Source organism: Hemiscyllium ocellatum, chromosome 47 (assembly GCF_020745735.1).
Source record: "Hemiscyllium ocellatum isolate sHemOce1 chromosome 47, sHemOce1.pat.X.cur, whole genome shotgun sequence".
NCBI lineage: Eukaryota > Metazoa > Chordata > Chondrichthyes > Orectolobiformes > Hemiscylliidae > Hemiscyllium > Hemiscyllium ocellatum.
Genome location: NC_083447.1, coordinates 4,558,702 through 4,581,410, shown reverse-complemented (window position 1 = coordinate 4,581,410; position 22,709 = coordinate 4,558,702). Strand labels below are relative to the sequence as shown.

General features: G+C 40.1%; 1 protein-coding gene across 2 annotated transcripts in view; it reads left to right on the top strand.

The window, feature by feature from the left end:
• The window catches only part of LOC132836590 (SPARC-related modular calcium-binding protein 1-like), a 107,614-nt gene extending 96,832 nt beyond the window's left edge, over positions 1 to 10,782 (top strand). For both annotated transcript variants that reach the window (XM_060855970.1, XM_060855969.1), the window contains exons 8-12: positions 605 to 673; positions 2,138 to 2,330; positions 4,028 to 4,110; positions 7,821 to 7,917; positions 9,845 to 10,782. In XM_060855970.1, the coding sequence (XP_060711953.1) occupies positions 605 to 673; positions 2,138 to 2,330; positions 4,028 to 4,110; positions 7,821 to 7,917; positions 9,845 to 10,109 (707 nt within the window). In that variant the 3' untranslated portion in view covers positions 10,110 to 10,782. The remainder of the gene's footprint in view (positions 1 to 604; positions 674 to 2,137; positions 2,331 to 4,027; positions 4,111 to 7,820; positions 7,918 to 9,844) is intronic.
• Positions 10,783 to 22,709: the final 11,927 nt, after the last annotated feature.

Sequence of the window (22,709 nt, the reverse complement as noted above, 5' to 3'; positions counted from 1 at the left end):
GATTGAAACATATAAATATTATATTTTCTCCCTCCAATTTTCTCCTCTCAAAGATGTGGCCTGATGATGGAGTGCAACTGTATGGATATACCTACACCATCTCTATTAGCAATTCTATAAGCATTGAAATAAGGAATTTACTATTCATCCAATTTTAACCCATTGAAGTTTTTGTCAGTCGTTGATCATTAGAGACCAATGAGGAATGGTATCCTGTCTTCTTGCTTCTTTCCCTCTCCTTGAGTAAAAAGTGAGGTCTGCAGATGCTGGAGATCAGAGCTGATAAATGTGTTGCTGGTTAAAGCACAGCAGGTTAGGCAGCATCCAAGGAACAGGAAATTCGACGTTTCAGGCCAGAGCCCTGATGAAGGGCTCTGGCCCGAAACGTCGAATTTCCTGTTCCTTGGATGCTGCCTAACCTGCTGTGCTTTATTCCCTCTCCTTGAGTCAAGGTTGTTTCACCTAAAATGGAACAATTTGTGAAGCAAAGACTGGATTGAACCTGGGATTGTTCTACATGTGTAAAGCTTAATAAAATATTGGATAATAATAATAATAAGCAACGTAGAAGCCTTATCCTGTTTCAATATTTTCCTTTGTTTAGAACTGACATATCCAGCCCTATGGTTTCTATTCACTAGAGATGCCAAATCAAACCGCAGTGCCAAGCTAGGTAAGTGAGTCCAATGATTGCCAACTCTTCCTTACGATCACAGGGTGTTGTATATGCTACCATTTAAAACAAGTAATACATCCCAAGGTACCTCTCAAGTAAGGAGGTTGGAGAGAGATGGGGGACATTTGAATTTAGCAGGAATCAGAGGAGACAACCAAAGTATATCATAATAAATAGCATTTTAAAAGAATGATTTGCTTTTATGTATTTTGCAACCATTAAGACTCGAATTTCTCAAAGCCATTCACATACAAATTATTGGTTATCCATGCCAAAATAACTAGCATTTGGGGGCATAATAATGTATCAGAAATAATGTTAATTTGCTTAGTTTTTACTCAGGGCTCATGTATGAAAACAGACTGGACCAGTTGGGACCATATTCTCTGAAGTGTAGAAAATGAAGGAGATCTCATAGAAACCTATAAAATTCTACATGATCAGACAATGTAAATGCAGGAACTCTCAATAACCAGAGAGTTCAGAACCAGGCGTCATATTTTAAGAAAACAGGGTTAGGGTAAGGCCATTTAGGACTGAGATGAAGAGAAATTTCTTCACCCAGACAGTGGTGAACCTGTGGAAATCTCTGCCACAGAAAATAGTTGAGACCAAAGACATTCAATGTTTTCAGGAAGGAGTTTGAGATAGTTCTAAGGGCTAAAGGGATCAAAGGATATTGCAGAAAGCAGGAAAGGGTGCTGAGGTGGATGATCAATTATGACCATGTTTAATGGCAGAGTAGGTTTGAATGGCCAAATGCCTACTCTTTCTCCCATTTTCTATGTTTTTATCTATGCTCCTTTAATTCTGTTTCTTGTGGTCACCCATTTTAATTGTTTCACCATTGGTGCCATGCCTTCAGTTGCCTGGGCTCCAAGCTCTGAAATTAACTTCCTAAACATCGCCAACTCCCGAATTCACTTTCCTCCTTGAAGATGCTCCTTAAAACCTATGTTTTTGACTGAGCTTTTGCACCCCTAACTGATGACCTCCTTATATGGCTTAGCATCATACTTTGTTGTGAAACAACATGGATGTTTCATTAAATATGTTCTATAAATATAAGCTGTCATTGTTGAAAGCTTAATTGTTTACTTCTAACTACTGTGTCCCAAGATCTAATTGCACATGATGCCCCTTCCCCTGGCCATTATCATCTAATTGTGTCATAAGACTGATACTTATAGAAATTAATCGACACATCACTCAAATATTCTTTATTTTATTTCATTTGGAAGCATTCTGAAAATACAGTCTGTGATGTACTACATAATAAATTACCCTGCTGATATCTAAACATTAATGGGCCACTGATGCTTGGATGAGTTCCTGGAGAACAAGTAAATCTCAGCATGGGATGGGGTCAGAAGAGTGAAGAGAAATAAAAAGGTCATCATAAAGGTTTTTAATGGTGGCTTAAAGTGTCATTTTAAACTCTAAATTTTCTTCCATCATTAGACCAGCCAGTGTCATGTGACCAGGAACGTCGCTCTGCCATCGAAGAAGCAAAACAGCATCAGTACGAGGGGGCCTTTGTTCCACAGTGCAGCTCAAATGGATTATACAAACAGGTGCAGTGCCACCAAGCTACTGGATACTGTTGGTGTGTTCGAGTTGATTCAGGACATCCGATCCAAGGCACAACTGCACGGTGAGCGCTACACTAGATCAACAGGACTAGGACAAACTTCAAATGGCAGTAGTCTTATCGAGATTGGCAGTGGGTCAAGGATGAGGTAGTATGAATACATCATAAAAGGAAGATCAAAGATCAAACTTTTGTGGAAGTTTATTCTCCTTTTAATCAGCACTTTATCTGAGTTGAGGGAAAATAGTTGCAAATATAAAAGTCTGAGAATAAATGTTTCTAAGTATTGAAATCCGTAAATTATCTCCATTCTATAATTCTAATTCCAGGAGAATGAATTATGTTGTTTGAAATTCAATCTCTCATCCAAGTGAAAAGGTGCACCTCCTCCATTGCAGGCCTCAGGTGAAATACCCAGTGAGTTTACAGTTTGCTCCTTTAAAAATCTCCCCAAGACATACTTTATTGATGTCATATCCTAATTGTCTCATTATGTGGTTCAGTGTCAGATTTTATCATTGCATTCCCGTGAAGCAACTTGATGTTTAACTAAAGCTTAAGCAATGTTTAGATTAGACTTACAGTGTGGAAACAGGCCCTTCGGCCCAACAAGTCCACACCGACCCGCCGAAGCGCAACCCACCCATACCCCTACATTTACCCCTTACCTAACACTACGGGCAATTTAGCATGGCCAATCCACCTGACCCGCACATCTTTGGACTGTGGGAGGAAACTGGAGCACCTGGAGGAAACCCACGCAGACACGGGGAGAACGTGCAAACTCCACACAGTCAGTCGCCTGAGTCGGGAATTGAACCCGGGTCTACAGGCGCTGTGAGGCAGCAGTGCTAACCACTGTGCCACCGTGCCGCCCACTAATTTTTTTTAGATTACTTACAGTGTGGAAACAGGCCCTTCGGCCCAACAAGTCCACACCGACCCGCCGAAGCGAAACCCACTCATACCCCTACTCTTACATTTGCCCCTTACCTAACACTACGGGCAATTTAGCATGGCCAATTCACCTAACCTGCACATCTTTGGACTGTGGGAGGAAACCGGAGCAGCCGGAGGAAACCCACGCAGACACAGGGAGAATGTGCAAACTCCACACAGTCAGTCGCCTGAGGCGGGAATTGAACCCGGGTCTCTGGCGCTGTGAGGCAGCAGTGCTAACCACTGTGCCACCGTGCCGAGGGAGTTGTAAGTTGTGTAAGTTGTTCCTATTAAAGTCACATACTTAGTTTCGAGACCAACCACTGATCTGCAGTTATTCTCTCCAATTTCAAAATCATCATGGAAGAAACAGCTGGGTCAATATTATTTACAAAGAAGATTTGTTTTGGGAGGAGCAGCCACTAGTAACAAGAATAGCATGCAGTACAATGTGCCATAAGGGGAGTGCAATTTGTTTTACTCACTTATGGGATGTGGGTGTCAATTGCAAGGCCAGTATTTATTGTACATCTATAATTGCTTTTCAGAAGGTGCTGATGATGCTTTTTTACCTTCATATTATTTTTTGCGATAGCAGGACACCATACCTTTACTGGATGATTTATCCGTTGGTTAAAAGTGCAGATTCACAACTTTATTTGAGTCTCAGGAATCAGAAAGAAATGAGTTGAACAGCTCAAAATAGAAAAGAATTACATTGAAATATGAGCAGCAGAATCTAGCAGGCACCTTAAAATCTGAAGGTTTTGAAATTAATATTCAAACCAGAGGATTTCCACTTACTCTCCCATTCTTTGCAGTAACCAGACACCTGATTGTGGCAGTGCTGGAAGGTCAAAAATCTCTGAGATGGCTCCCCTTTTCAGAGATAGGAAACTCCAAGGTGAGTAATTTAGAAATTAGTATGACCATGACAAAAGGAGAAAGCATTAATAGATGATTGCCTACATGATATTTTTACAAAATGTGTCATGATGCTAACAGGGATGAATGAGCCATTGGTAAGCCAACCTCTGGAGATATCGATAATATGACCACATTAACTTTGACATTCCTTTACCTGTGTCAGTATAGCTCAATGGTTGTACTTCTGCCTCAGTTATCAGATTGTGTGTTCAAGCTCTTCCTCAAGGATTTGAGTTCTTAATCTAGTTTGATATTCCAGGAAGGATGGTGCTGAATTTCAATTAAGATATTAAATTGGATTCCCAATTTAGTTGATGTAAAAGAACTCCTGTAATATTCCTAATGTGAATATGCCATGGCTTTAAGAGGTTGTTTCGGCCTTTTTTTTAAAAAAAAGGACAGATTGAAGGAGAAGTGCAGATCAGTGTGTTAGAGAATAAATAGCTTGGAATGCCTTGAGTTCCGTTTTTTAAAAGTTGGAACATTAGAAGCAGCCTGAGTGGGTGTGGTCGAGCTCCCACAATACCAGGGATCTTTAGTTTAGGTTTTAACAGAAGTTGCTGGGGTTGTGAAAAACTTGCCACATCTGTCTTTGCTACACCTAAAAATTAAAGTTCTCTCTCTCAGAATTGTCTTATGATGTACTTCCTTGCACATGACAATGAAACTAATTCTTTCATTAATTCCAGGTTTGGGGAAACGCATGTAAGGCAAATTGATTTCTGAATTTGCCTTTTCCCAAAGTTGTGTGTTACTATATTGGAAGAGTTAATTAGTAATAGTTACTGTTACTAGTCATAGTAATTGTTCTGTTAAGTTTTCCAATAGACTTGTTATTCCAATTCCTTTTTCTTTTGTTGGATTTTAACTGTTGTGGATGAATGAGATGTGTTTTGCTTTAAATCTAGTAGTTTAACCAATCAAATTGCAACTGAACGCAACACCTTACATTTACCTTTAAAACATGAAAAAAATTAGGGTTTAGACTATCTTCTGAATAGATTGAGGGGGTTTGGTCTGGTCCATAACACTAAAGAATACCAAGTTTTCCTGGTATCTCGGCAAAGACTTGTCCCTCCATCAATGCCATTAAAATTAGATTGCCTAACTGGTCATATCATTTGCTGTTTGTGGGATCTCATTTTATTCTTATTACCTGTTGTGTTTGTTTAGTTGGAATGATGGGAAGACAGTCTAAAACATGTTGGTATTGGATGTAGGTTTGCTAACTGAGCTGGAAGGTTCATTTCCAGATGTTTTGTCACCATACTAGGTAACATCTGCAGTGGGCCTCCGAGCAAAGCACTGTTGATAATTCCTGCTTTTTATTTATACGATTGGATTTCTTTGGGTTGGTGATGTCATTTCCTGTGGTGACATCATTTCCTGTGGTGACGTTATTTCCTGTTCTTTTTCTCAGGGGTTGGTAGATGGGGTCTAATTCGATGTGTTTGTTGATAGAGTTCTGGTTGGAATGCCATGCTTCTAGGAATTCTCATGCATGTCTCTGTTTGGCTTGCCCTAGGATGGATGTGTTGTCCCAGTTGAAGTGGTGTCCTTCCTTATCTGTATGTAAGGATACTTGTGAGAGAGTATCATTTTGTGGCTAGTTGATGTTCATGTTTTCTGGTGGCTAGTTTTCTGCCTGTTTGTCCAATGTAGTGTTTGTTACAGTCCTTGCACGGTATTTTGTAAATGACATTAGCTTTGCTTATTATCTGTACAGGCTCTTTCAAGTTCATTAGCTGCTGTTTTAGTGTGTTGGTGGGTTTGTGGGCTACAATGATGCCAATTGTTATCCTACCTTTAGACAAAGGATGCTTGATAGTCATTCTAAATCGAAGAGACTACATTAAAAAAATCGAACACGCTAATTACAGGTACCAACACTTACCAACAAATGATGGTAGACACAACTTCACAATTTCAAAAACTGAATCACAGCCCTACTCAAAAAACTTCAGAAATCTGGAGAAATAAATAAGACAGACTTCCAAAAAAATTAAACCAGATAGATCCAACACACTGCGCTTCTACGGATTACCCAAAATTTACAAATCAGGAGCCCCCCTCAGACTCATAGTCTTCCTACCTGGAACACCAACCTACAGGTTGGCCAAGGAGCTACACCAAAGACTAAAACACTTAGTAGAAGACTCACGCCACTCCATCCACTCCACGCAAGAATTCCTGAAGACCATCAAAGACACTAAGATAGAAGAGGATGAAATAATGGTCTCCTTTGATACAACAGCCTTGTTTACATCAATCAACATTTACCTGGCCAAGAAAATACTGACTACACTATTAGAAAACCCAAATACACATACACTAAACACTAGTAACTCCATCAGCAAGGGCAGTATCGTGAAGCTAGTGGACCTATGCCTTACCATAAACTTCACCTTTAACAACAAAACTTACAGACAAACCAACTGAACACCCACAGGATCTCCAATATAGGTTTCTTAGCAGAGGCAGTAATGCAGAGACTCAAACAAACAGTTCTGCCAACAATCCAACCCAAACTTTGGGTCCACTACTTGGATGATATCTTTGTCATCACTAAACAAAACAAATTAGAGAAAACCTTCAAGACCATCAGTAATACCCTTACTGGCATAAAATCCACTAAAGAGGAGGAAAACAACAGCAAACTGTCATTCCTAGATGTCACAGTAGAGAGAACAGCCGTGGGGAGCTACAAACCAGCTTCTACAGGAAAACAACACATATGGGACCAAACATTGAACTACAGAAGCAATCATCCCAACATCCACAATCAAAGCTGCATAGAACATTATTCCAATGAGCCACCATACACTGCAGCACAGAGGAACTACATAGAGCAGAGAAAATCACCTATACAGTGTATTAAAAAAGAACGGGTACCCAATGAACACAGTCTGCAGATTTCTCAGCAACAAACTCAAACAAGCAGACACAACACGTCCAGAAATTCTAGCCACTCTCCCTTAAATGAAAGATATCTTGGAAATGACTGTCAGACTACTCAGACTTCTTAGCATCATGATAGCCCACAAACCCACCAACACACTAAACAGCAGCTAATGAATTTGAAAGAGACCATACAGACAACAAGCAAAACTGATGTTATTTACAAAATACCTTGCAAGGACTGTTACAACCACTACATTGGACAAACAGGCAGAAAACTAGCCACCAGGAAACATGAACATCAACTAGCTACAAAACAACATGACTCTCTCTCACTCATATTCTTACATACAGATAAGGAAAGACACCACTTTGAATGGGACAATTCATCCATCCTACAACAAGCCAAACAGAGATACGCATGAGAATTCCTAGAAGTATGGCATTCCAACCAGAAACTCTATCAACAAACACATCAAGTTAGACCCTATCTACCACCCCCTGAGAAAAAGAACCGGAAATAACATCACTACAGGAAGTGAAGTCACCACAGGAAATGACATCACCGACCCAATGAAACCCAATCATATAAATAAAAAGCAGGAATGATCAACAGTGCTTCGCATAGAGGCCCACTGAAAATGTTACCTAGTATGGTGACGAAACATCTGGAAATGAACCTTCCAGCTCAGTGAGCAAACCTACATCCAGAACCTCAGCCTAAGCTACAAATCTTCTCAAAACTCGCTGACATGTTGGTATGAATCACTAATCTTTATTCCGTTTCAGGTTGTCCTGGTGGAAAGAAGACTGAATTTGTGGCAGGATTATTAAAGTCCCTCATCATGGACATGGACCAGATTGGTTACCATCCAACATGGAGAAGGTATACTTCAACTATTTTAGGCTTAAAGGGGAAAGCATGTAGCTTCCATTATGCCCTGGTACCTTGTACAACTACCAAAAGTTCTCACTTTATTGTTTACTGCTATTGAATAAATGTTAGTGGAATGGCTGCTAAACTAGTATATTTTATGATATAGCAAATTCAAACTGTGCAACTGAATGCTACTTTGGCAATTGGAATAAGCTCTCCTAATTATTAGGTTCTATGTGAAAATAATTCAGACAGTCTAATCTACAGCCTATATGTGTGATTTTATAGTAGAAAACATCTCCCTAATTCAGGATGAATTCTTGTTGAACTGATAACTTCAATCATACAGTACATGGCATAAGAATAAATGGTGTAGGAAGTGGAAATTAGATTAGATTAGATTAGATTACATTAGATTAGATTATTTACAGTGTGGAAACAGGCCCTTCGGCCCAACAAGTCCACACCGACCCGCCGAAGCACAACCCACCCATACCCCTACATTTACCCCTTACCTAACACTACGGGCAATTTAGCATGGCCAATTCACCTGACCCGCACATCTTTGGACTGTGGGAGGAAACCGGAGCACCCGGAGGAAACCCACGCAGACACGGGGAGAACGTGAAATGTTGCACTCATATAATTGGTTGCACTTTGCAAATGGATTATATTTGAAGTGTTTCATTGGAAAACTGCAGGACTTTCTTCCAACACATATTTTATCTTGGAGTTCTTGAAACTGACAGCTGATATCATTTCTTGGCAATTCCTCTGAAAATTAATTTTCAACCAAAGGACGGGAAAATGCTTCACTCCTCAGTTCTGACATTTCAAACTTTGGTAAGCTCTGATGAGATGTTCCAGACAGTTGACAGTGCCATTGAAATAGGTCTGCACTTTCTCTGGTTGTTCTTTCTTTATGTATTTGCAAAGTTCCTCTCAACTGCTCTTGTTCTGCCAATGTAACTTCACTGGAAGCATGCTGCAAGTTGGATTTGCATAGGATACTATCATATACAATATTATCCTTATCTGGAGGTATTACAAGATATTGTAATTCCTGCTTTACCTTTAACAAATGTTCAAGGCGTTGGACACACTTGAACATATCTGGGAAATACACTATTGGATTGTCAATGAGATAATAAAACAGATTCGCTTCAATGCAGTACTCTGTAGGTACCAATTATATTTGAGGACTCCTTCAATGAATAGCAAGCATGTTGTCTGAATCATTTACACTGCCTTCAGCAAGACTAGATTAAAAATCCTAAACTTTAGTGTGTTGTATTTTTACAAGTTTCATTATGAAGGACAAAAAAGGGCAACATGTCCAAAAGTATAGTATGTAGTCATTCAAAAATTATAATTTAATTGTTAACGTTAGTTGTTACAAATGTGGTGCATGCTTTTGCTATTTTATTGCAAAAAGCATTATTCTACAGTGAAGTCCAATTCAGTGTTATTTCTTCCTCGCACTTTCTACATTATTATTTTAAAGTTGAGAAATGAGAAAGAACGACAAAGCTGAAAAGAAGAGGAAGTACAGGGATATCATAGCGGATGTCTAGATATGGGACCAATATTCAAGCATGAACAGGAATATGTTTTTAATTAATTTATTGTAAGGAGATGAACGTCAGTGACAAGCCAGCATTTATTGTCCATTCCTAATTACACCTTCAAAAGGTGATAGTGGGTCTTTTTTTATGAACCACTGCAGTCTGTGTAGTGAGGGTATTCCCATAATAACATAAGGTAGGGAGTTCTGGGATTGTGACCCAGCAACAATTGAGTACTGAGAGCAATCTGGATGCCTGATTAAGATTAGGTCCTTTTTTCTTTTGGCAAGAATCAGATTTGGGATATGCTGCTTTGCATACCATTGTATAAGTGACAGCCAATACATCAAATGTCTTCTACTTCTCTGCAGAGTTTCTGAAGGATCTACTAGTTTCCTGTTGGAGGATCGTGCTATTCGCTGGTATTTTGGGAGACTAGACAAGGACTTCAACAATGAGATCTCTGAGAAAGAGTTGAGGCCCTTTAAAGTTTACCTGAGGAAGAATGCCAAGCCAAAGAAGTGCACAAGAAAGTTTATAGAATACTGTGACCTTAACAGCAGCAAGTCCATTTCACTTCACGAGCTGAAGGGATGCTTGGGGTTCATCAAAAGCAGAAGTAGGCCTTTGTTTTAATGACTTTTTGTCTTCACGTTTATCAAAGTGAAGATGTTCGTGCAGAAGTATGGGGAGTAAGTACAGTATAGAAGTTATGTGACTGAATTAATAACCCAGAAGTCGATATGTTAATTTGGTGGATTGGAGTCTACTTTGCTTCTTTGACTATTGTAACCACCTTCCCAAACTCACCTGTTAACAAAGGAAATGTCTGGAGAAACTCAGCAGGCCTGGGAGTATTTGTAGCGAGAAAGCAGAGTTAAAATTTCGACCCCAGTGACCTTTGTTCTGAACTCAGTTCTAGTGTTAACTCTGCTTTCTCTCTGCAGATGCTGCCAGACCTGCTGAGTATCTCCAGCAATTTCTGTTTTTGTTCTGGATTTCCAGCATATGCAGTTCTTTGGTTTTTTTTGTTCATCGGTTACCAAGTTTATCAACTGCATTAAGAATATATATTGTATATAGACTGGTACAATGCCTGACTGAACCAATATCACTGTCATAAACTGAGTGTCTATCGTCATCTCGAAATGCTTTTACAATGAGTGTATTGGCTGACACAATATTCTGGAAGTACCACAGAAACTGTGTAATGAATATCAAGGTCACTACAATGAAGGTCTGGTTTTGACCAATTGCTTCATTTTGTTGATAGTTATGGATCTATTTTATTAATAAATCTTCTCAGCTATCTGCTGTTAACTCCATATTGCATGATTGAAGCAAAGGGCTCTTCACTTCAGCAACATTTTACATTGGCCATGTTTTATATTGTTTCAGAGTTCTGAGTTTATTTGCTTACAAATTTTCACTGGACAGCACTGCTTAACATCTGCAGAGGGCAGTTTGCAAATATTTGCATTTTGTCCTGTGACTTCTCAGTGTAAACCAAGAATTATGCTGAAGCATGGTTTGGAAAGACCTTCAGAGGGATCAGGGTCCACTTCTGTGACCTTTTATTCTGTTTACAGCTACATATACAATCTACTGTGAGCGGTTGTGATTTGGGAACTTCAAATTCGTAAACAACATACCGAGACAAAGGAAGTTGGTTAGCTCAGTTGGTTGAATGCCTAGTTTGCAATGCGGAGTGACACCAACAAGTGTGAGTTAAATTCTTGTAATGGCTGAGATCGCCATGAAGGTCCACCTTCTCAGTTTCGTCTGAAGCACGGTAACACTCAGGTTAAAGTCACCACCAGCTGTCTCTCTCTAACGAAAGTGCAACCGTACAGTACTCTGGAACTATTGCAGTTTTACCCTTACCTGTACAACACAGATGCCTAAAAGTATTTCTGGAACAGAGATATACGTACTCCCCCACACTCTTATTTACATGCTAACAGAAAACACAAAGTACACACACACACACACACATCTTGCATCCATAAAGATTACTGATGACATCCAAGAAGAACCTGATTAGGATTCAACCAGACTGTGCTTGCAAGTTCCCAATAGTGTGTTTCTGTAATTGGACAACATTTACTAGATAATTCTTATTGTACAACAATTACACTGACAACCAATTTAGGATTTTCAGTTGGTTTACAGTGTGGGGCATTTATGCTTACCAGAGGTCTCTGTACTTTACACAACAAAAAAACATGTACAATACGTTGCACCTGTTTCAACTCAACAAAATAGGTGATAGCTATTTGCTTGTTCATTTCACAATCAGTGTCAACCTGTTCATTTTATATTTTAAACAAAGCTTGGCAGTTAACTGTCATAGAGTCTAGAGATGTACAGCGTGGAAACAGACCCTTCAGTCCAACCTGGCCATGCCGACCAGATACCCCAATCCAATCTAGTCCCACCTGCCAGCACCCGGCCCATATCCCTCCAAACCCTTGCTATTCATATACCCATCCAGATGCCTTTTAAATGTTGCAATTGTACCAGCCTCCACCACATCATCTGGTAGCTCATTCCATACACGTACCACCCTCTGCGTGAAAAAGTTGCCCCTTAGGTCTCATTAATATCTTTCCCCTCTCACCCTAAACCTATGCCCTCTAATTCTGGACTCCCCCACCCCAGGGAAAAGACTTTGTCTATTTATCTTATCCATGCCCGTCATAATTTTGTAAACCTCTATAAGGTCCCCCCTCAGCCTCCGACGCTCCAGGGAAAACAGCCCCAGCCTGTTCAGCCTCTCCCTGCAGCTCCAATCCTCCAACCCTGGCAACATCCTTGTAAATCTTTTCTGAACCCTTTCAAGTTTCACAACATCTTTCTGATTGGAAGGAGACCAGAATTACATGCAATATTCCAACAGTGGCCTAACCAATGTCCTGTACAGCCGCAACATGACCTCCCAACTCCTGTACTCAATAGTCTGACCAATAAAGGAAACATACCAAATGCCTTCTTCACTATCCTATCTACCTGCGACTCCACTTTCAAGGAGCTATGAACGTGCACTCCAAGGTCTCTTTGTTCAGCAACACTCCCTAGGACCTTACCATTAAGTGTATAAGTCCTGCTAAGATTTGCTTTCCCAAAATGCAACACCTCGCATTTATCTGAATTAAACTCCACCTGCCACTTCTCAGCCCATTGGCCCATCTGGTCCAATTCCTGTTGTAATCGGAGGTAACCCTCTTTGCTGTCCACTACACCTCCAATTTTGGTGTCATCTGCAAACTAACTGTACCTCTTATTCTCGCATCCAAATCATTTATGTAAATGACAAAAAGTAGAGGACCCAGCACCGATCCTATGGTACTCCACTGGTCACAGGCCTCCAGTCTGAAAAACAACCCTCCACCTCAATCCTCTGTCTTTGAGCCAGTTCTGTATCCAAATGGCTAGTTCTCCCTGTATTCCATGAAATCTAACCTTGCTAATCAGTCTCCCATGTGGAATCTTGCCGAAAGTCCATATAGATCACATCTACTGCTCTGCCCTCATCAATCTTCTTCGCTCCTTCTTCAAAAAACTCAATCAAGTTTGTGAGACATGGTTTCCCATGCACAAAGCCATGTTGACTATCCCTAATCAGTCCTTGCCTTTCCAAATACATGTACATCCTGTCCCTCAGGATTCCCTCCAACAACTTGCCCATCACTGGGGTCAGGCTCACCGGTCTATAGTTCCCTGGCTTGTCTTTACCGCCTTTCTTAAACAGTGGCACCACGTTAGCCAACCCCCAGTCTTACGGCACCTCACCTGTGACTATCGATGATACAAATATCTCAGCAAGGGGCCCAGCAATCACTTCTCTAGCTTCCCACAGAGTTCTCGGGTACACCTGATCAGGTCCTGGGGATTTATCCACCTTTAACCGTTTCAAGACATCTAACACGTCCTCCTCTGTAATCTGGACATTTTGCAAGATGTCACCATCTATTTCCCTACAGTCTTTATCTTCCACATCCTTTTCCACAGTAAATACTGATACAAAATATTCATTTAGTATCTCCCCCATTTTCTGTGGCTCCACACAAAGGCCGCCTTGCTGATCTTTGAGGGGCCCTATTCTCTCCCTAGTTACCCTTTTGTCCTTAATATATTTTTAAAAACCCTTTGGATTCTCCTTAATTCTATTTGCCAAAGCTATCTCATGCCTCCGTTTTGCCCTCCTGATTTCCTTCTTAAGTATACTCCTACTGCCTTTATACTCTTCTAAGGATTCACTCGATCTATCCTGTCTCTACCTGACATATGCTTCCATCTTTTTCTTAACCAAACCCTCAATTTCTTTCGTCATCCAGCATTCCCTATACCTACCAGCCTTCCCTTTCACCCTGACAGGAATATACTTTCTCTGGATTCTCGTTATCTTATTTCTGAAGGCTTCCCATTTTCCAGCTGTCCCTTTACCTGCGAACATCTGCCTCCAATTAGCTTTCGAAAGTTCTTGCCTAATACCATCAAAATTGGCCTTTCTCCAATTTAGAATTTCAACTTTTAGATCTGGTCTATCCTTTTCCATCACTATTTTAAAACTAATAGAATTATGGTCACTGGCCCCATAGTGCTCCCCCACTGACTCCTCAGTCACCTGCCCTGCCTTATTTCCCAAGAGTAGGTCAAGTTTTGCACCTTCTCTAGTAGATACATCCACATACTGAATCAGAAAATTGTCTTACACATTCTTAACAAATTCTTCTCCATCTAAACCCTGAACACTATGGCAGTCCCAGTCTATGTTTGGAATGTTAAAATCCCCTACCATAACTACCCTATTATTCTTACAGATAACTGAGATCTCCATACAAATTTGTTTCTCAATTTCCCTCTGACTTTTGGGGGGTCGATAATACAATCCCAATAAGGTGATCATCCCTTTCTTATTTCTCAGTTCCACCCAAATAACTTCCCTGGATGTATTTCCGGGAATATCCTCCCTCAGCACAGCTGTAATGCTATCCCTTATCAAAAATGCCACTCCCCTTCCTCTCTTGCCTCCCTTTCAATCCTTCCTGTAGCATTTGTATCCTGGAACATTAAGCTGCCAGTCCTGCCCATCCTGAGCCATGTTTCTGTAATTGCTATGAAATCCCAGTCCCATGTTCCTAATCATGACCTGAGTTCATCTGCCTTCCCTGTTAGGCCCCTTGCATTGAAATAAATGCAGTTAAATTTATTAGTCCTACCTTGTCTCTGCCTGCCCTGACTGTTTGACTCACTTCTGTTCTCAGCTGTACTCGTCTCAGATCGATCTCTTTCCTCACTATCTCCCTGGGTCCCACCACCACCCCCCACCTTACTAGTTTAAATCCTCCCAAGCAGTTCTAGCAAATTTCCCTGCCAGTATATTAGTTCCCTTACAATTTAGGTGTAATCCTTCCTTCTTGTACAGGTCACTTCTACCCCAAAAGAGATTCCAATGATCCAAAAATGTGAATCCTTCTCCCATACACCAGCTCCTCAGCCATGCATTCACCTGCTCTATCCTCCTATTCCTGCCCTCACTAGCTCGTAGCACTGGGAGTAATGCAGATATTACTACCCTTGAGGACCTCCTTTTTAAATTTCTGCCTAACTCTCTGTAATCTCCCTTCAGAATCTCACCCTTTTCCCTACCAATGTCATTGGTTCCAATGTGGACAATGTGGTCAGTCATAATTAAGTGGTGCATGCTTCATGGTAAAACCTCTACCAATCAGAATACATTTTCTAACCAATCTGCACTCTCTTCTCTTGCAGGAGTTTCCCCTTATATTGATATAATTGTGAATTGCCTTGATTAGTGCAAAATGAGAAGCTTCAACAAAAGTGTAATTTTTATGCAATATGCATGTCCTGTACTACCAAATGCCTATTAGACTTACACAAACTCATTTCAATTAGGACCTATTGACAGAAAATAGAAGAGACGTGCATTCTTTTCGGTAATGATCTTGAATCCCTCCTATCTATGTATCTTGTTTTGATCATGCTGATAATTCCTGGCATTTTCTTTCCACTGGAGTGTGACAGTACAAGGGAAGGAGAAGTAAAGCTAGATATGGAAGTAGAGCCAACCTATCAACCCGATGAATTGGGAAGTCCTCTCTTTGAGCCCACACTTTCAAAAGAGGGGTTCACTATCACAAAGCTAGGAAAGCTTTGACTCAACTTCTCTCTCATGGTTTCATTTACTATCTAAGAAAAGAGAAAAAAAATGGAACTTTACTTTTGTAGCAACAAACCATGCCTCTCAAGCATACAATCACATACCACAATCAATCAATTATCTTGAATTTCAGTGACCGTTGTTCAGAAGCTGGTAAAGAAGGATTGTAAAGAAAAGAGAAGAGGACAGATAGCAGTTGAGGCAACTGGTTTGCAGACTTTTGGGGCACATGTGATGATGATAGTTTTGGCACAGGTTAATTTCCTCTGGATAAAAGGGCACAAATGGAAACTGTATGCCAAGGAACTAGTCTGTTTTGACAGTTCTCATCACTTTCTCCCCACAAGGTGTTCACTTAATAAAAACTGGCTTCAGAGTAGGGTCTAACACAGGTCTGAAGCCAATAGCCTTACAAAGCTTTGTGCTAACCTAGGTTCTTGTTTGTTCACATATTTTTGTGGTTAAACATTTTGTACATATAGTAACAGATGTCAGCAAGCTCATAAATCAATGTGCCACATGATTTACCTAAATCTAATGTGTTTGAAGTGAGAAAAGATGTGACGAGTGATTAAATACACATAAAATTAGTTATGTTTCTTTAGCAGCAGAAGGTAAAATTTGACAGTGTAGTTAAAAAAAAATTCTTGCACATTAAAGATTCAAACTTTTTAAAAACATCTTTTGTGTTATTTTTCTCTCTTAAAAGAACACCATGGTCAGCTCTATAAAGTAAATAGCCATTTGAATCATAGATGGTTTTTAGTTTCACAAATATTCTGGCTTGCTTTACAAAGAATCAGGTACCGAACAAGGGTTTGGCAATGAGGTCCAGTAAAGTGACCATCTTGAATGTTGGCTTTCACTGCAATTGGAAGGATTTAGAGTAGGAATGGATTTCAGGGTTCTGTAGCATGATGACTGAAGCAACCCTTTTTATTTTGCAGCCTTGCACAGTGATTCCTTGTTTTGGATTTATGAAGTATTTTTCCAATTCCACCTAGTTTTCATTTTTCTAGGAGTCTAGATAATAACAGTCACTAAGAAAAAAGGTGTTACTTAGTTCATCATGTCTTTGTCAGGTAGGTTAAAAAAAAGGCAGAAATTGTGGCACAGTGAGCCTCTGAGCAGGGTGTCCAACACTTAAGATTCTTGCTCTAGGACTTGATATCAGTGCAAGGTGTGGTCATAACATAGTTAAACAGGTCGATTGTCAACCTGCAAATCTTTTCAACACACTTAACAGGTTGTAAAAGTGAAAAGACTCATGGTCAATCATGTCTGATGCTCCTCAAGTTATGTGCCCTGGTATTAGGCCAACAATTTGTTCCCAGAAAATCAAGCTAGAGAAAACAGATCTACTTTGTCTGCAGCATGCGTCCCTAGATGGAGGAAGAGGCAACAAATCAACTGATTCTAATAGAGGGACTAATTATATTTATGATTTAAAATTTTACATAAGGAGACTAGCTCAGTAGGGGGATGGGAACCAGAGGTGTAGCTGCACTGCACAGGAGGATGAGAGGAGGAAGGAGAGGGACAGGATTTCAGGGTCACAGGAATACGCTGGCAGACAGCAAAGTGGTTTGAAGTGTGTCTACTTCAATGCCAGAAGTATCCGAAATAAGGTGGGTGAGCTTGCAGCATGGATAGGTACCTGGGACTTCGACGTTGTGGCCATTTCGGAGACATGGATAGAGCAGGGTGAGGAATGGATGTTGCAGGTTCCAGGGTTTAGATCTTTCATTAAAAACAGGCAAGGCGGTAAAAGAGGGGGAGGTGTGGCCTTGTTAGTCAAAGATAGTGTAACGGTGGCTGACAGAACTTTTGATGAGGACTTGTCTACTGAGGTAGTGTGGGCTGAGGTTAGAAACAGGAGAGGAGAGGTCACACTTTTTGGAGTTTTTTAATAGGCCTCTGCAGAGTTCCAGGGAGGTGGAAGAGAGGATTATCAACATTATCCTAGGTAGGAGTGAAAGGAACAGGGTGGTCATTATGGGGGACTTTAACTTCCCCAACATTGATTAGAAATGTTACAGCTCTAGTATGTTGGATGGATCAGTTTTTGTCCAATGTGTACAGGAGGGATTCCTGACACAGTATGTCGAAGGGCCGACAAGAGGGGAGGCCACACTGGATCTGGTGCTTGGTAATGAACCAGGCCAGGTGTTTGATTTAGTTGCAGGTGAGCACTGTGGAGAGAGTGACCATAATTCAGTTACGTTTAGTTTAGCGATGGAAGGGGATCGGTGCATGTCACAGGTCAAGAGTTATCGATGGGGCAAGGGCAATTATAATGCGATTAGGCAAGAATTAGAATGCATAGAATGGGGTAGCAAAATGCAGGGGATGCAGACAATCAAAATGTTGAATTGGTTTAAGGAACAGATGTTACATGTCCTTGATAGGTATGTCCCTGTCAGGCAGGGAGGAAGTGATAAGGTAAAGGAACCGTGGTTTATGACAGAAATTGCATCTCTTGTTAAGAAGAAGAAAAAGGCTTATGTATTGATGAGGCAAGATGGTACAGATGAGGCGATGGAGAGTTATAGATCAGCTCGGAAGGATTTAAAGAGAGAGTTAAGAGCAAAGAGAGGACACAAGCAGTCTTTAGCAAATAGAATAAAGGAGAAGTCTAAAGCTTTCTATCGGTATGTAAGGAATAAAAGGATGATTAGGGTAGGAATAGGGCCAGTCAAAGACAGAAGTGAGAAGTTGAGTGTGGACACTGTAGAGATCGGGCAGGTGCTAAATGAACATTTCTCATCGGTGTTTACTCAGGAAAAGGAGAATATTGTAGACAGAAAAATGAAGCACGAGATATTAGACTAGAAAGGATTGAGGTTAGTTACGCATAGGTGTTATCAATTCTACAAGGAGTGAAAGTAGACAAGATCCCTGGGCTGGATGGGATTCATCCGAGGATTCTCTGGGAAGCTAGGGAGGAGATAAAAGAGCCTTTGGCTTTGATATTTGAATCGTCATTGTCTACGGGTTTAGTATCTGAGAACTGGAGGATTGCAAATGTTGTGCCCCTTGTTCAAGAAGGGTAGCAGTGATGACCCAGGTAATTATAGACCAGTGAGCCTTTCTTCTGTTGTAAGAAAGGTTTTGGAAAGGATTATAAGAGATAAGATTTATAATCACCTAGCAAACAACAATTTGATTTCAGATAGTCAACATGGTTTCGTCAAGGGCAGGTCATGTCTCACAAACCGCATTGAGTTTTTTGAGAAGGTGAACAAGCATATAGATGAGGGTAGGGCAGTTGACGTGGTATACTTGGACTTCAGTAAAGTCTTTGATAAGGTTCCACATGGTAGGCTGATGGAGAAAATACAGAGGCATGAAACTGAGGGTGATTTAGTAGTTTGGATTAAAAACTGGCTTTCTGGAAGAAGGCAGCAAGTGATGGTTGATGGAAAATATTCAGTCTGGAGTCCAGTTATTAGTGGCGTTCCACAAGGATCTGTTTTGGGACCACTGCTGTTTGTCATTTTTATAAATGACTTAGACGCAGGCATAGGTGGAAGAATTAGTAAATTTGCAGACAACACTAAAGTCGGTGGAGTAGTGAACGGTTTGGAAGAATGTTACAGGTTGCAGGAGGATTTGGATAAACTGCAGAATTGGGCTTAGAGGTGGTAAATGGAGTTCAATGCAGCTAAATGTGAGGTGATGCACTTTGGGAAGAATAACAGGATGGTAGAGTACTTGGTCAATGGAAAGATTCTTGGTAGTGTAGATGTGAAGAGGGATCTTGGAGTCCATGTGCACAGACCCCTGAAAGTTGTCACCCAGGTGGATAGTGCTGTTAAGAAGGCATACGGTGTGTTAGGTTTCATTGGTAGAGGGATTGAGTTCCGGAACCGCAATATCATGCTGCAACTATACAAAATGCTGGTGCGGCCACACTTGGAATATTGTGTACAGTTCTGGTTGCCCCATTACAAAAAGGATGTGGAAGGATTGGAAAAGGTGCAGAGGAGATTTACCAGAATGTTGCCTGGTCTGGAGGGAAGGTCTTATGAGGAAAGGCTGAGAGACTTGGGTCTTTTCTCATTGGAAAGAAGAAGGCTAAGGGGGGTTTGATAGAGACATACAAGATGGTCAGAGGATTAGATAGGGTAGACAGAGAAAGACTTTTTCCAGGGGTGATGACGTCAGCTTGTACGAGGAGGCACAACTACAAATTGAGGGGTGATAGATTTAAGACAGATATCAGAGGCAAGTTCTTTATACAGAGAGTGGTAAGGGGGTGGAATGCCCTACCTGCTAAGGTAGTCAACTCAGCCACATTAGGGAGATTTAAACAATCCTTAGATAAGCTCATGGATGATTTTGGGATAGTGTAGGGGGACGAGCTGAGAAATGTCCACAGGTTGGCACAACATCGAGGGCTGAAGGGCCTGTTCTGTGCTGTATTGTTCTATGTTCTATGTTCTATGAGACAAAGACACAACTAATGGTGTTTTCCCAACACAAAGTGAATAAGGTGGTGCCAGTATATCCAGTCTTGACCACATGTCCTAACAAAGGACACTGATTTGCCTGATAGATAATTGACTCTGTGCAAGGTGTCAGGAAGAGCTCAGAGCTGTATCTTGCAATTATCCCGTTCCAAGACACTGACCTATCAGGTAAGTTTTAATTACTTTTTAAAAATCCATTTCAACTGTGTAAATATCATGGAGAAGTAAAATTGTAACTTAGAGAAGTTTATAAACAAATTCTAATCCCTAGGTGGTGGTCAGTGCTCGCAATAATGTTGCCATCTTGGTAGAAGAACCTGAGATACACTTTACCGGACAGCTCTCGGTGATTTAGTTACCCAAATGTAATTGGCCTCAATGCCCTGTAGCAGATATTCTATTTAATATTCATCCAAATATTTTCAGTGTCTAGTAAGTTGCCTGTGGAAATTGAATGAATGGACTAGTCTGTCCTGACTGTACCCAAAGTGAAATTTGGTGCAAACTTTCTGGAGGCCAGAAGTTGATGTTCTATTGTGAAACCTTGTTTGGCCTTTTGCAGACTGACTTCAATCCCTAATTTGTGGAAATTAAGTTGGTCTCAACTTCATTAGCTTCACTTCACAGGCATCAGGAAATTTGTTTTAAAATTAACAAATGTTAGTTTTCTTAATTCAACAAATGTGCAGAAATTTTAGAGATGCTAAATTAAGTTCAGTCTTTACTCTCAGATGAATATAAACCTTTGCACAACCCTTGGACAATTTCCCCCGAAGTATCCTAGATAATATTTATTTTTCAACTAATATCATTAAAGAAAGTATTTTTTTAAAAAGGAGCATTAGTTCCCACATTTTGGAATGTAATTATTTATTTTCCTTTTTGGAACTGTCTTCCAGATGTGGTTATGAAGGTAAAAGCAGTTTAGATTCTTTCAAGGTGTAAAGATGTATGGTTCTATTTAATTAAGTTTAAGTTCGGATGGGCTGAGTGGTCTCCTTTGTCTGAACTCAAATCCTGAAAATGCAAACATTAAAATTCTGGTGAGAATAGGACTGAATCAATTATAATGCCTGCTTCAGTCAAATGGCTTGCCATCAGTCACTTTCCAGTAAGAAGCAGTGAAGGGTCCCAGAGAAAATGTTCACAATTTTGGAAGGGAGAGCATAAGTATTATTCAAGACATACACAATATGAGTATTTTATTACCTATCTATAAGTGGGCCAACTGAAATGGCCATAGCAAGCCACACAGTTCAAAGCCAATTAGAGATGGGCAATAAATATTGACATAGCCAGTGGCACCCATGTTTCATGAAAGAAAAAAGAATTCTGACCTTTTGTTATACTTGACACAAAACTCAGTTTCTACAGGCAATTACTCTCTTACTTCTTGTATTCAAAGCATGACACAATCTTCCAAAAAGGTCGGGGATATTGAACAGTAGATTTATTTGATTGTATACATCAGATTCATGCTGCCTCTGAAAAATCACCCTAAACACCTTTCCATCTTTAATTTATTTACTGAAATGGCTTCAAATAGCAGCCATTACTAAATTCTTGTTTAAAAAAAAGAGAATAACAATGAAAGGGTTAAATTGATAAAAATTGTTATTTTTAAATAGTTTTTTTTTGAAAATTTTCTAGGTAATGTGTTGACTCTTAAAAGCGAGTTAATAATAGCTTAGTTGTTGCTGGTTGTTGACTATATAAATGCCTTTTCTCCATGTCAGTTCTGGTTTTATCAAAATCATAATCAATTGAAAAGAAAATGGCCAAAATATATACTTCCTGAAGTGTGGACTGAACTTTTGAGAAGTTATTTTGTATAACTTGCACAACAGTCTCCAATGTTAGGAATTCTCTCAGAATCTTGTTTCTGTTGAATTTCTGCCAGTTATGTCAACTAACCATGATAGTAAATGAAAAATCCCTGAGCTGAGGGAAACTTCAGGGGTAATGCCAATATACAGAGTTAAAAATCATACAACACCAGGTCATAGTCCAACAGGTTTAATTGGAAGCACACTAGCTTTCGGAGCAACGCTCCTTCATCAGGTGATAGTGGAGGGCTCAATCCTAACACAGAATTTATAGCAAAAATTTACAGTGTGATGTAACTGAAATTATACATTGAAAAATTGATTGTCTGTTAAGTCTTTCATCTGTTAGAATGCAGTGATAGTTTCACTCCTTTCATGTGTAAATCACAAAACCTTTTTTTAAAAAGTTGCATTCTCAGGTTAGCTGTTAACAATGGTGATAGCCAGACAATATGTTGAAGGTGTTGGCCCCCTGTGTTCTCTGTCTATGACCTGATGTTTAGATTGACTCTAATCTAAAACGTTAGAAAGCAGAGTTTTACATAAATTTATGCAGTTTTTGAGTTCAGATTTCTACATGAATGCATGCAATTTTTGAGCAAAGTACAATGTAACCCTGCAAGTACGAATTCACCCCACAAACTCTTATGTGTGCATGTGGGTCTTTGTCTGTCTGTGTGTGTGTGTTTGTCTGGGTTGGGGGTTGTGAGTGTAAGAAAGTGTATGCGTGTGTGTGTGTAGTGAGTGCAGATTG